Source organism: Plasmodium brasilianum, chromosome 1 (assembly GCF_023973825.1).
Source record: "Plasmodium brasilianum strain Bolivian I chromosome 1, whole genome shotgun sequence".
NCBI classification, from domain to species: Eukaryota; Apicomplexa; class Aconoidasida; order Haemosporida; family Plasmodiidae; genus Plasmodium; species Plasmodium brasilianum.
The window spans coordinates 686,665-702,542 of NC_090114.1; the positions used below are offsets into that span (position 1 = coordinate 686,665).

General features: G+C 30.2%; 1 protein-coding gene across 1 annotated transcript; it reads right to left on the bottom strand.

The window, feature by feature from the left end:
* Positions 1–4,341: 4,341 nt before the first annotated feature.
* On the bottom strand, positions 4,342–12,247 carry MKS88_000474 (hydrolase; the record flags this gene model as incomplete). Its single annotated transcript, XM_067215816.1, has 5 exons — positions 4,342–5,399; positions 5,575–5,778; positions 5,931–8,249; positions 8,690–11,491; positions 11,602–12,247. 5 exons carry the CDS (start codon positions 12,245–12,247, stop codon positions 4,342–4,344), a joined length of 7,029 nt encoding a protein of 2,342 aa, XP_067075711.1.
* Between the last annotated feature and the right edge of the window lie 3,631 nt (positions 12,248–15,878).

Sequence of the window (15,878 nt, forward strand, 5' to 3'; positions counted from 1 at the left end):
GCAGCCTCAACTTATTAAGAGGGAATACTTATTATATGTTTTAATTTACTGGAAAAAACAAGAGCACAAAAAATATGCAAAAAATAGTGTAGAAAAAATTGCGAACTTTTAAATCCTCAAAAGGAATGCAAAATTACAAAAAAATAAAAAAAAAAAGTTAAGCACTAAACGCCACAGTAAAAATAATTGTAAAACTTATGGACCATCGTTTTTATATTTTTTCATTATTTTTTTATTATTTTATTATTTTTTTTTATTTTATTTTTTTATTTTATTTTTTTATTTTATTTTATTTTTTTATTTTATTTTATTTTATTTTATTTTATTTTATTTTATTTTATTTTATTTTATTTTATTTTATTTATTTTTTTTTTTTTTTTTTTTTTTTTTATTTTTATTTTATTTTTTTATTTTTAATTATTTTTTTTTTTTTATTCTTTCTTATTTGGGCAATCTTGCATACAGAGTTGTAAAAGTAACGCAGAAAATAATAGATTAATGAGATTATAAGCACTTCATTATTTACTGTTAACAAGAAAACAGCTTCATAATATTTTTAAAAATACATAAAATTAGTATGTAGTAACATGAATATATATAATATGTATAATAAAGCAGAAAAACATGCGTATCATACTGGAATACGAAAATTATACATAATACATAATAATACGAAAAATAAAAATAGAGGAAAGCCACAAAAAGGATATATAAAAAAAATAGGCCGGAAAAAAGTAAAAAAAAAAAAAAAAAAAAAAACGAACAAACAAACAAACAAACGAACAAACGAACAACCCACCAACCAAACAAACAAACAAACGAACAAACGAACAAACGAACAAACGAACAAACGAACAAACGAACAAACGAACAAACGAACAAACGAACAAACGAACAAACGAACAAACGAACAAACGAACAACCAACCAACCAAACAAACAAACAGAACGAAACGAAAAAATATAAAATTTCTCTATTAATTTAAAAAAATGCGAAATTGTTCAAAATTTTAACCCGCTTTAATTTTGCATAATTTTGTTAAATAACTTAAGAAATGAAAGCCTATATGGCACCTTTTTAACAGTTACATATTATATAAATAGGCATGTAAAATATATGAAAAAAAAAAGAAAAAAAAATACAAGTGTTCACTTAAAAAAGTAAAGTGGAAAATTACCAAAAAAAAAAATACAAAAGTGTTAAGGGGGAAAAAAATACTATTGCAACTCTATATAATAATAATAACGAACTAGCGCGGCTATTTTTATTAGTAATACGAGGAAAAAATAATTAAACAAAAAGAGTGTATTGAGAAATAAAGGATAATGGCATTTTAAGCATGGAACACAGCTTTTCACTCGCCTTATTATGAACAATAATTTAATTTTTAGTATCAATTATTCTTAACAATCCTTATTTTGAACATCGTTTTATTTTTTGTATACTTATAACGTGCATTTTTTTTATAATACTTTTATTTTTATAATTGCGCCTTATTAATGATGATATAAATAAATTATGTCTAAAATAATTTTAAACCCATCTTATATGCAATATATATATATATATATATATGTAATTATACGTAAATAATTATTCCCCTGCATATGAATACGCGAAGGGGTAATCCCCCTAGTAACACTATTATGCATGTAAAATAATATGCGCATACATTTGCACATGTATATGTAAATATATTTTATATATTAAGCTTATAGCAGGATGGAAACGTAACCTACGGGGAAATACAGCATTATGAGATGCAGGTCTAAAAAAAAGAATGCAACTAAAAAAAAAAAAAAAAAAAAATTAATCTCACTCTTTTTGTATATCTTCATAATGTTAGGATCAAATTTAGCGGAAAAAATTTGTTCCCCTCATTTTCCACCACTAAGTTCAGCTGGCACATATATATATATATATATATATGTACGTATGTATATATGTATGTATATTTTGCGTGGGGTATAAATGTGCAAACTGTGTTATATGCATTTCTTCAAGTTCAACACGTACCGATAACGTGCACTTGCTGACGTGTATATAAATATTTACGCACGGTGTTCTTATGGTATACTTTAAATCATCGTTATTCATAATTTCGATTGTTTAAAAACACCATTTTCAAAATAATTATAATTTATAAAATTCTTCAGTTATTTATACTTGTACTTAGAGCACCATCTTATATTTTTTAGCTCCAAAAATTTTTTTTTTTTTTTTCGTACCATTCTCAAAAAAATAAAGGAATATTTATTCTTTACATACAATACTTCTAATTCTAATTTTCTTCATGTAAATTTAGGCTTAAACTTATATTTTTTTTTTTTTTAAAACAATATTTCCCAAACAGTCCAAATATAATATAGAATGTTTGAATGCCGAAATGGTATTTTAAATTTTTTTATTTTTTCACTCTCCCGTGCCCTCTTATTGCATTAAGAAGCATTCTTAACAGAAATATAGGAAGAATTTCATTCTGCGTTTAAATGATCATTATCATATTTAATTTTGTTCGTACCTCTTTTGACACAAAAAGAATATATAGAAATAAATAAATACCGTTTATTTACGGGAACCACATATATACGTTTAATTGTATCCCTTGAAGGGTATAACATAAGATCCGCTACGGTCAACTGAATTACAGAAGCACCATCGTTCTAGTGCCGCCTGACTTGTACACGTAAGTACATACATAAACATGTATATATATGCACATATATATAAAGACATATATAGGTGTGCAGAAGAACGGTCCATCCATTTGCTGGCGTTTGTTTCCTTCTCTGTTGCACAAGCAGGGAAGCCCCATGCATAAAATAAAATTTGTACATATATGCACACATGTAAAAATGTACATATATACGAATGTACTTCTGCACGTATGTACGTGTGTATGTTTGTATAAACATGAAGCAACTACGTAAATCTACCTTTTTAGATATCTAGCAATATATTCGCAACATCTCAATAAAGAATAATGCCCTTAGGTGTGCCTCTAAGAAAGTACCTCTTCATTGTGTCCACTTCCTTTTTATGCATGGCTATGGGCTCATGTTGTGTGCATTTAATTATGAAACCAGAAATGAAAAAATATAATATTTCTAAGAATTTAGAAAGTAGAAATAATGCCATTCAGGAGGTTCAACAGGAAATACTACGGAAGAAAACATTATAATGCGTAGTAATTCATGGTAATCATGTATACAAATGTGTACAGATCGTTATATATATATATACGTATGTATATGCAGATATGTATATACGTAGGTGTATATATATTTATAAGTAGATATACGTACATCCACTGACAGGTCTCCAATCATATACGCAATAAAGGGATATAAGTATGTTCCTCTAAACCCATTGAAGGAAACCGAGCAAGCGGAGTGATCCCACGTAAATAAAATGAAGACATGCCTTTTTTTTATTTGCGTTATATTGCTAGGACAAAAATATTGATGAGTTGAGAATACAAAAAAAAAAAAAAAAATTATGAAGATCGAACATTTTTCAGTAGTTTTACTTACGCATTTTTAAGTATAATTTTTTTTGAAAATATTTTAAAAAAAATTTTCGAAGTTGATGCATTGTACAAATACACACCTAAGTACGCGTACGCGTATGCACAAGTAAATATATGTATATATGTGCACACACACATATATACAAACATATACAGGGAAAATAAATTGAAAATTTAATTATGGAACTCACAAAAAATAGCAAATTTGTAAAAAACAAATTGCACATGAAAAATGATGGCTCAGGCAAATATACAAATTACTATAAGTTCATAACAAGATATACTCAAGCGTAGCAACGGCGAATAGATAACTGCGGTAACTGCGGTAACCGTTGTGCCCGCATAACCATACCAACGCGCTAAGCGTGAGAGAAAAATTAACAGCAAGGTTAATAAAAAAATAGTCTTCGCAATTCTTATGCCAAAAAACCGAAGTTGACATGATTACTTAAAAAGAGATGTATATCACTTAACACGTAAAATTTAACACATAAATTGTTTGTGCATGGATTACCCCAGTAATGGATATATACACAATTACTATTTTGTTGAACACTTTTTATTTTTGCATAAAATGTAAGGGATGTATTTTATGTGTTCGTGTATAACGTACACATGGTTATTTCTTTCTTTTTTGACTCCCCCACGGTGTACATACATCTAATTTTTTGTTCCCTATATAATATATCCGGCTCTTATCTCTGCCAGTGTTTCTATTCCTATACCCTTTTTTTTTTTTTTTTTTTTTTTTTCTCTTTACCTATTGGTAGCACTTAACCAAATTAATGGTAACAACTGCACCCGCTTTTACGTTATATATTAGAATCGAATATGGACTTAAGGTGAGATGGGGCTACTCTATATACCCATACATTTCCCTCTCTTCTGTCTAATCGTGATGTTCTTTGCCGTGCTCTTTTCCTTGTAACTATTAATTCTCGAATATCTTCAATAATTTCTCTATTCAGAGACCAGTAGGAATGTCTTAATGTATGTACATTTGATCCTAACCACGTTGTATCAATGACATCCACATCTAGCCAATCTCTATTATCACGATAACAGTACGTTGGTTCTATGCCAGTAAAGACTAATAAAGTGTTTCTGAACATAGGGGGTTGATGCAGTAAATTTTGTGTCTTTTCTTTGTTGGAAATGGATTGGTCATTATCTATAGACTGTTGTTCATTGATATTATTTATGGTCATATTTTTTTTTCTTTTATAAAAAAAATGAATAACTTTTCGTAATTTTTGCACAAGCTTTGTTATAAATTCTCTATTTTTCATTTTTTTATTTGAAATATCAAAATTTTCACAGTCAAAAAAGGAAGATACTAATTTGGACGAATTACCAAGGGGAGAATTACCTTCTTCATTTGACTCATGTAATTCACTTGATTCGCGCTCCTTAGGTATTTCACGTTTTGTTCCTCTATTATCCACTGGAATGGAGTAGTAGTCCAGTTTATTACTATCAAAAACATAATTTTCAAAACCATTGCATTTCTTCGAATGATAAACATCATCTTTAGAAACATTTAGATCAAATATATTCTTACCTAGAGATTTTGTACCACTAAATATTTCTGCCCATTTTAATGCTTTATCATTCGAATCACAATATATTGAAATAACAGTACAAAAAGACCGAAGGAATACATATTCCTTGTTAACAAAATCGCTTAGGTAATACTCGGGATTCATCATAGTTATTGTTATTAACTTCATTTTCATCATATTATTCTTTCCCATTCCACACTCTTCTTCATCAATAGTTGAAAACAATTCGCTCTTTACTATGTCATGGAAGGCAAGCAGAAACATCCTCGTCCCCATGCTATGTGTTATTATGTGTATTTGCCTTATACCTGCACGTAGAAAAGAAAAACAAAAAAAGGTTAAGAAATAACACATGCAAATGGTAAGAATATACACAGCTGCTTATGAAACATATGAACTCATTTGAACACTTAACGCACAAATGTAACACTGGGTCTGTGCCCTGAATACGCCTTCAAAAGAGGGGTGTAGACAATTGTGCACAAACGCCGCTATTGCCGCTATTGCCGCTACTGCCGCTATTGCCGCTATTGCCGCTATTGCCGCTATTGCCGCTATTGCCGCTACTGCCGCTATTGCCGCTATTGCCGCTATTGCCGCTATTGCCGCTACTGCCGCTATTGCCGCTATTGCCGCTATTGCCGCTATTGTCTCTATGAGAACCATCGCTGTCACCACCATTAGTTACTCACCGTTGTTCCTGAGTGTGTCGAGAAAAGATTTAAACGCTTGGTGCACTTTCTTATTTTTGGAATTATCCTTTGCAATGAAGAATTCTAAAATGTTATTTCCTGATGGCCAATTAAATAAAAACAGCTTAATATAATTCGGGAAATTACCAAAAGATGCCATTTGTCCTAAAATTTGCAGAGCCTCCAAATGACTTGTGTTATAACCATGTATAAAAATTACTGCTTCTAAACAGCCTGCTAATTCACATTTAACCCAACCATCTAAACTCAATTCTTTTATATTATCAATCCATGAATATAAACGTTTATCTACCCCTTTTTTTTTGTTAAAAGTGTTTTTTTTTTTTTTTATAATTTTTATTTTGACTTCACTATCTTCAAAATCATTTTTTCTACATTTATTTCCAAACAAATTATAATTTTTCTTATTTATATACCCTGTTATATATAACCCCCTCTCTGCATCAATTGATATATGAAGATCTGTGTTATATATTATTCCAAAATTTGGCATATGCGGACATAAATTTTGAAGAATAATATTCATGCATTTTGATTTATATACATTTGTTATCGTATCTGAAAATAGTAATTTTTTCCTGTTTTTTTTTATCTTTAATTTTGGTAATGTTCCTGATAAAGCTTTTGGCAGAAATGTTCTTTTACTTGGATTTCTTTTTTTTTTTTTCTTTTTTTTTTTTTTTCTCATCCTTAAATTTTTGAGTCTATTTAAATGTAATAGAGTTCCTGTCATACTGTAGCCTATGTGTCTCTTTATTTTTCTCTTTTTTTCATTCTCCTGCTCTCCTTTCCTTTCTTCCTCATTTTCATTTTCATTTTCATCTGCATCTGCATCTGCATCTACACCTTCACCCTCACACTTGTTTGTATTTATCACCATTGTATTCTTCCCCTCCACCAACGGGTCCCTGAACCCCTTACTGCCGCTGCCATTTACGCTTCTATTTACACTTCTATTCATGCCGCCATTCATGCCGCTATGCCTTTCAGCAATCGCCCCTTCACCTCGTTCAGCCCCTTCTGCGCCCTCATCCCTTTTATGGTTACTATTCCTGCAAATGCTTTCCTCTGTGAGTACATTATCACCCTTCGCCTCTTCTCCCATGCATTGCTTATTATTTCTCATGTTAAATCGGCTTGGTATCACAACATTTCTTTTATTTTTCCCCTCGCATTTTTGCGCCCCCCTTTCTGGGGCCTCCTCACGCCCTTTCGTTTTCCGTTCCATCCCCGGATATATCTCAGAGCAATTTTCATCTTCTCTCCCCTTTTCTGCAATCAAGTGATGACTTCTGTTTACCGATCCATGATTTATTTCAACTACTCTATTTATTTCTTTCGGTTCTATGTAAATATTTTCAAACCTCCCACAAGCGTATTCGTGACTTTTGCTTGATAGTAACTGCACAAGTTTGTCTTGTTCTTTGTCTACTGGTTTATCACTCTTGTATGTGTCTGTTTTTCTATTTTTCGAAGATAAAATGGCTTGTTCTTCTCTACTCTCTAGTAGATTCTCTGAAATCCCCCTTTGTTGATTCTCTTTTTCGTTGACATTCACATGATTGGCACTACTGGCACTATTGATATTATTGGCACTATTGATATTATTCACATGCTCCACTTTGCTATCATGTTTTCCCTTTTCCGATTTTATACTATTCCTGTGAGTATCTAGGTCATTCTCTGTGCAATTATGTATCACGCCTTTTCCTTTAACGACTTTATTACGTACTCCTTTATCAAACCGGGACTCCGTCGTATCTTCTACGCGTGTGTTGACGTTCCCGCTGCCTTTCCCGCTGCCATCACTGCTGGCATTGCCACCACTTACATGATCACTATTAGTATTACCCTGTCCACGGAGAGCAAACTCTACCACAGGGTTATAAAAACCGGAAGAAGTTTCTCTTGCATCCGTTCCAAAGACACAACTTATTCCTTCATTTCTTCTCTCTACATTTTTGTTTAATGCAAACTGTATTTCATTTTCTAAGGAAAAATCATTAAAATCGTAGCTTAAATTATATATATCATCATAGTTTAACAGTTCTCCTTTTATTAATGATTCATTGTTCAAAAGAGATGTTTGTATTTTTTCATTAGATGTGAAGGAACTAGGATTTATATTATTACTTTTAATACCTTTTTCTTTATTAATCGAACTATCTAATTTTTTTTCAAAATATGTATTATTACCATCGTCTTCATTATAATCATCCGAATCACTATCTTCTAAAAGTTTTGTATAATTGACTCTTAAAATGTCATTACTAGCTTTATTAACAATCAGATATTCACAACACTCTCTCTTTTCTCTTATTCCATGTTTTTCATCGCACTTTTTATGGTTCATATTTCCGTTAGTCAAATTAAGGTCGTAGAATACAACTCTGGGAAAAGTCCTGTAAAAGGCGCCACTCACACAGCACTCTGTGTCGGCTAGGCCTGCAAGGGGGGAAAAAGGGGTCCACATGAAGTGCGTAAATATAGAAGCGTAAATGCAGTAGCGTAAGTGTGGTAGTGTAAATGTAGTAGAATATATGCAGTAGCGTAAGTGTAGCAGTGTAAGTGTACCAGCCTACACGTAAACGCGTATATACAGCCATATAAATGTAGCCCATAATTTAAACCGCTCAATTTAAGCCACTCAATTTAAGCCGCTCAGTTTAAACCGCTCAATTTAAGCTGCTCAGTTTAAACCGCTCAATTTAAGCCGCTCAGTTTAAACCGCTCAATTTAAGCTGCTCAGTTTAAACCGCTCAATTTAAGCTGCTCAGTTTAAACCGCTCAATTTAAGCTGCTCAGTTTAAACCGCTCAATTTAAGCTGCTCAGTTTAAACCGCTCAGATTAAACCGCTCCGATTAAGCTGCCTATCTGCACTCACCTATTTCCAGGTCGTTCGGCTCGCAGTTGGTCTTTCCGTATCCTATCTTTATGCACATAAATCCAGAACCAGTTTTGAAATCTCGACACTTGAAAGGACCGACAGGAATTCCATGAAACCAGTAACCAATTAAAACCTCTCCTTCGAGGTTAATACCTCTCCAATAACCAAAACCATGGGGTCTCCCTTTGTTGTCTAACTCTCCTATATAAAAAATAATGTAGAAGTTAAAATTTTTTTTTTTTTTTTCTCCTTTTTTTCTAAAAATGGAGTTGGACATTTTTTTGCTAAAGAATTTCATCAAAAGAGGAGATTTCTCTCTCTTAATAACAATATTATATCCAATGGCACTTCTCGTGGTACTCTCTAAATCTTCCTTCGATGGTTGATCTTGTTGTTTATATAATGTATTGAACAAGTAACTATTCATTTTGTTCAAATAATATGCATCAATATTATTTGGTACTCTAAAATGAATCATTTCCTTTTTTACTATAGAATATGAATTTAAAAAAAAGGTGTCTAAATAAAATTTCAACAAATGAGGGTAAATTAATTTATGGTAAGTAGCATATATAGATACTAACATAATACAAATAGTATATATTATTAAGTTTACTGTGTCCATAAAAAATATATCATATACTTTTTGTAACTGTAAATTAAAATAATCCTTCTTTTCATATAATTTTGAGTTTTTTACTTCACCTCCTTCTTCTTTTTTCAAATACATAAAATTTGCATATATCATTATAGGTATTTGGACAATAAATAAAAACATGAATAATATAGTTAATCTACCAGCTAATAAATAATTCGATGGTATTCCAAGTTTTATTAATAATATAATGCATATTATAAGAACAAAATAACATAGAGACTGTATGATTCCATCAATGTCATTTATATTTAAAAATAAATTTGCATTTGTATGACTTGCTATTGTTAAAACATTCCCTTGTTCATTGGAAATATTAGAAACCGTTAAATTTTTCGATATCTGAGTAATTATTTTTACTATTAATGCGTACAGAATAATGTAACTAGCGCACTTTAAGGAGCTGTAATTATAAAAAGTTCCCATGTATTTTCTTAACAATTCACGATATTTCATAAATTTTAACGTTTCCCCAAATCCATACACATTTTTATGAACATGTTCATTTTTTCTTCTCCTCCCTTTAACTAAACTGCTAGTCTGCTCTTCGTACTTACGGAATATGCTCTTTGCACTGTGTCCCCTTATCCTCGTCCTTGTATTTTTCTTCGTTTTCTCCCCATCTGACACTATCTCTTCTTCTTCTTCCTCCCATTCACCCTTCTCCTCATCCCCAGCTCCTTGTTTATTTTTGTCGAATGGACCATAATTATCCTGCCCTATTTTATACGGCCTATTCCCCCCCATATTGTAAATATACTTCATGTAGCCATTTTCCATATTCCTATTTTTTGCATCCCCATCGGGAATATTTTCCACATTTGCCATATTTGCCATATTTTCCACATTTGCCATATTTTCCACATTTGCCACATTTGCCATATTTGTCATATTTTCCACATTTGCCATATTTGTCATATTTGCCATATTTGCCAGATTTACCGTTTTTTCCAATGTTTCACATTTTTCCAATTTTTTCAGTTTTTCCCCTTCTTGGGCTTCTCCCCATTTTCGCGCTTTTCCCTTCTTGCCCTTTTGGGTTCGTTCCCTCCTCAGGGAATTGTGATAGTGCTTCCTCCTTCCTACGTCTTTTCTGAACCTCTTTCCATAACCCACATCATCGCTTGACATTGATAAAGTAATTTCCCCTTTCAGATCGTGTAGTTCACCGTCTTCTACCTTTTCTTCATATGATTTATCAAAAATAGTGGAACAATTTTCACATTTTGCATTTTCGAAAAATGCACTTTTCAAATTGTTATTATAACACAAGATATTTTTAAAATCAAAACCGCTGTACATATAATTGTGTATATTTATCTGCTCCTCCTTTAAATCGCTATTAAACGAAATGCTCTTCCTTACCCTTGATGAGCCCACGACTTTTTTCTTCGATCCATTCTCTTCATTCCGGTTATTCCAATCATTATTTTCACTTCGTCCTTTTTCGTTTTTTCCTCCCAAATTAGAGAATCTTAATGCCATTTCTGTTTCCTTTATGTTTTCATCAAGAGAGGCTACTGTTTGATTTTTACTTAGATGTTTACTTATACTGTGACACATATTCCCCTCCTGCTGAAGTGCACTGCTACTTATATATTCACTTATTTGTCGCATTAAATTCTTACTGTTTTGTTCCTTTATATCTATTACATTTTTCCTGCTTTGTCTTCCTCTAGAGATTGCATTAACTACACCTTTCGATTCATCGTCTGTTTCCCTTTTGTAATACTGCACCCTAACATTGCTGAAATTTTCTTCATCCTTTTTATGCCTTTCATAATCCATACACGACATGCAATTTGTGGTATAAAAAGGCCTAGATACATTCTGTGCATGAAAAAATTTTTTATGTATATTACTCTGAAAAAGCTGATCGCTTTTCTTTTCAGGGTTCAATCTCCCATATATACAATCATCCAGGGGAGGAGTTTCATCAAAAATGAGTTTCAAAAATTGTTTATTCATTAGATTCATAGGGAAAATGTTCTTTTTCTTTTTTTTTTTTAAGAGTATTTTATTTTTTAAAATGGATAGCTTCGCCGTAGATATGTCCACTTTGTTTTCAATGCTTCTTACCTTTCCTACCTTTTCTGTGTCTTCTGTATCTGTATGTATATCTTTTTTTTTTTTTTTTTTTTTTTCTTCACAAAAAAGGTTAAGAAGCGCCTTCGATGGTCATTGTACTCTTTTGGCGTATTACTCAATTGCTCCTTATCATGCACTTTTGTCCGTACACAGAGGAACATGTTACTTTTGCAGGAGTCCGTGCAATTTCTGCAATTATAATTCCTTATAATTTTTGTCGTTTTGTCCCTGGATTTGTAATCTATAACCTGTACTTTCTTTTTTCCTATTTTGCGTATTTTTTTTTTAGTGATTACTACTATTTTTCCATCACTTGTATAGTAATTCCTAGTGCATACGTTTAATCTGCTCCATTCTTTTTGTTTTTCCTTCTCTTTCTCCTTCTCCTCTTTTTTCTTATCTTTTCTTTTCCCTTTTTTTTTACAGCTACCATTCCTATTCTTAATGGAAGAATGCTGCTTAACCCTGTTGTCATAAACACTCTCTCTGCCAGTTATGATCATGCTGCTACGTATATTCGATTCATTAACCTGTGAATAGTGTTTTTCTTTCTTACTAAGATATTCACTTTTCAATAACTGTAGACATTTTACTTTGTCCTTTTTTGTAGCATCTACATTTAGATATTCGAACAGTAATGTATTTACATATGTGTCATTTTTTATTATTTCATTCTTCTCATTTTCAATATAATTTATTCCATCTTTTAGTAGTATATTCGCTATATGTTCTTCCTTGAGTATATCAATGTTTTTACAGTTGTACTTGCTGCACTTTAAAACTTCTACAGGATCCCCCCTGTAGCCGTTCATGATTTATTCTAACCCACTTTTTACACGCTATTTTCCCCTATATATCAGTATATACTGCCGTTTACCCTTTGGTCTAGTCTACCTCCGTTTGATGCTCGCGCATTACTACTTTTGCGCCTTTTGCCTTTTTGTTTTGTTTTGCTTTTTTTTTTTTTTTTTTTTTTTTTTTTATTTTTAGCTAATATACTGGGTGAATCAGCTTTTTTCGTCTTATTTGTTAACCTATTTAGCCTATCTTTTTTTTTTTTTTTGTTCATCTATTTTTCCTGTTTACTTCTTCTTTATTGTGTTGTTAAGGGGGAAAAGACTGAAACTAATTCTGAGCTAAAATTGCTGTACATATTTTAGTAAAAACTTTTAGGTCAATTTGTGCAGGTAAGTAATAATACAAAATAAAAGTGAAAACAAAAAAAGGAAGAAATATGATTTATCTATGGAAAGAATTAATTAAATAAGCATAAAAAAAAAAAAAAAAAAAGAAGAAGAAGAAGAAGAAGAAGGAAAAATGCAAAAGGCAGACGCCAAACGACAGAACAAAGAATAATATATATGTAGCCTAATATTAATTAGTACTTTTTCTTCTTTCTTTTTTTTTCCGTAGCATTTACTACGAATGAAACGCAAACATCACTATGAACACAAATAACCTGGGTTGTATCAAATATGCATTAAAAAGGAATAAATAAAAATATAACATATATATATATATATATATATATATATATATAACTAAGCATTGCTTACCACATATGTTCATACATATAAGATTATATGTAATTCTTTCAATAAAACAAACTTATATATACCCCTTCGCTCTTACGTTAATAATGTAGTAAAAATAGCAGAGATAAGGAAAGAAAAAAGGAAGGTTATTAATGCCTTTTCTTTGAGTGTTTACATTTATGTGTGTTCCTGTCTGCACATGAACATATATATGCACATACAATTCTATATATGCGAATATTTCTAATTGTAAACAAAACTTAACAATAACAAACGTACAAATAGGCTGAGTTCAAAATGGAAATGAAGAAAACAGCAAAACATTAAGAGTAAAGCGAGAAATGAAAGAAAAGTAAAAAAACTCAAATGGTACAAAAAAATGCAAAAGGTACAAAAAAAATCGAAAAAACACAAAAAAAAGCAAAAAACACAAAAAAAAGTAAAATACTCAAAAAAAAGTAAAATACTCAAAAAAAAGTAAAATACGCAAAAAAGGCAAAACACACAATAAAAGCAAATTACGCAAAAAAAGAAAAATATACAAAAACGTTGTAATGCTATTCAACTAACACTATCTTAATTTAATCCCAACACAGGTTTAGTTGTATAATGGGATATTCGAAAAAGAGTAAAAAGGACAAGCATGTTGTGGGCAAATATGTACATGTACATTTATATATATATATACATATTTATATATATATACATTTATACATACATGTATATATATGTACACACATGATGACTACACATATATTATTTATGCCATAGAAAGGAAACAAATAAAATGCAAACAAATTTACTTGAAAAAATTATTCTTAATTTGTTTTCTCCTTCATCCTAAAATTGAGGAATGTCTTACAAAGATACTGCATTCATAAACAAACAGATATGTAGAAACTTACGCATAGGAAGGCCAATGAATACAAATATATACACATATATGCATACATATATGCATACATTTATACGTACATACATATATACATATATACATACATATATACATATATACATATACACACATGCACATACCCGTGAGCATATATTTACATAAATATTTTTTTTTTTCCTAAAAAAAAATATCACTCTCTCTAAGGGCAAAATTGCCTCAAGAAAAATGATATGCTTTTGAACAAAAAAAAAAAAAAAGGATAAGGAAAAAGAAAAGAAGATGAAAAGGAAAAGAAAGTGAAAAGGAAAAGAAAGTGAAAAGGAAAAGAAAATGAAAAGGAAAAGAAAATGAAAAGGAAAAGAAAATGAAAAGGAAAAGGAAAAGGAAATGAAAAGGAAAAGGAAATGAAAAGGAAAAGGAAAAGAAAAAGGAAAAGAAAAAGGAAAAGAAAAAGGAAAAGGAAAAGGAAAAAAGGAAAAAAGGAAAAAACTAAAAAAGGAAAGAATGGAAAGTGGAAAAATGGAAAAATAAAAAAATGGAAAAAAGGAAAAATATAAGCATAAATATAAAAACAAATAGTACTAATAGAAAGTTAAAAATATAAGATTCGAACAGAAAAATAAGGAGTAGAATAAAAAAAAGAAATTTGCAGCTAACGAGAAATGTCAATTGTGCATAACAACGAATTGTACACGTGGTAGTTGCTTTCTGTTTCAGATTTAAAACTCATAAACGTGGAGGTGCACATGCATACATACATATATACATATATACATACATACATAAATATGTATACACGTACTCATACACATACAAACATTCATACAAATATATAAATATATACATATGCTAACATGCGCACTTTAATAAATTTTCACTTCACTTAAAACAGAAAAAAAAAAAATATTTAAATTGTATCGGACTTCATTGTTCTACAGTTACAAAATTAAAAGGTTACATTCGGAAAAGTTCGTGTATTTTTATTTTATTCCCCATATAAGGATTATATGCATATGGGCGTATGTGTATATTTAGGCGTTTATGTACTACTAGAAATATGTACATGAATATACATAAATGTACACGTGATTACAATCATTATTGCTTCGCTTTATACACAACTAAACAAGGCAAAGAGATAACAAAAACATGCTTTGCACACAATTGTAATTATGCAAATTTTTGCGTGGAAAAAGGGTTTATTTCCAGTAAAAAATAAAAAAAAAAAATAGAAAAATAAAAAAATAAAAATAAAAGAAGTTAATAAAGTAAAAGTTGAAATAAAAATATAAAATATAAAATATGAAAACTATACAATATAAAATAAAGTTTAAGATAAACAATGTGTAATGGCACATTGTAGTGCTCAGTACAAATTAAAAAGAGTAAATGGAGGATACAATAGTTCATTTTTTTGAGTTACAGAAAATTTCGCATAAATGAATAAATTAATATATATATATAGTATACTCACCTCTGTATGTGTTTAAGCTAACCACTAACTCACTTCCATAATGATGTAGAGTATTTTAGCTAAAATTTTTTTTTTTTTTGAAGCCGATCTAAATGGAAATGTTCTACATTATTCAGTTTTGAAATGTTAACAAATGAACAGAAAAAAAAAAAAAAAAAAATAAAATGAAAAAAAAAAAAAAATAAAATGAAATAAAAAAAAAAAAATAAAATGAAATAAAAAAAAAAAAACAATACAATGCTATAAAAGCTTATTTAACTGTTCGAATTTTATTTTGTTTCACATTGTTCAGCTTTTCTCTGTTCAGCGTTGTTTTGCTCCACTATGCTCCACTTTATTCTGCCCCACCATATTTTGCTTCACCATTTTCTGCGCCATTTAATTTTTTTTTTGAACGTCGATCTGTTTTTGCTTTTCTACATAAACATATACAACTATTATTTTTCAAAATAAAGAGTAGGCGCATAAGGTCTTGTTAAAAATGGTTCTTAAGATTAAAACGTCTCCTTTACGTATCCTATTTTTTACATAGTCAACAG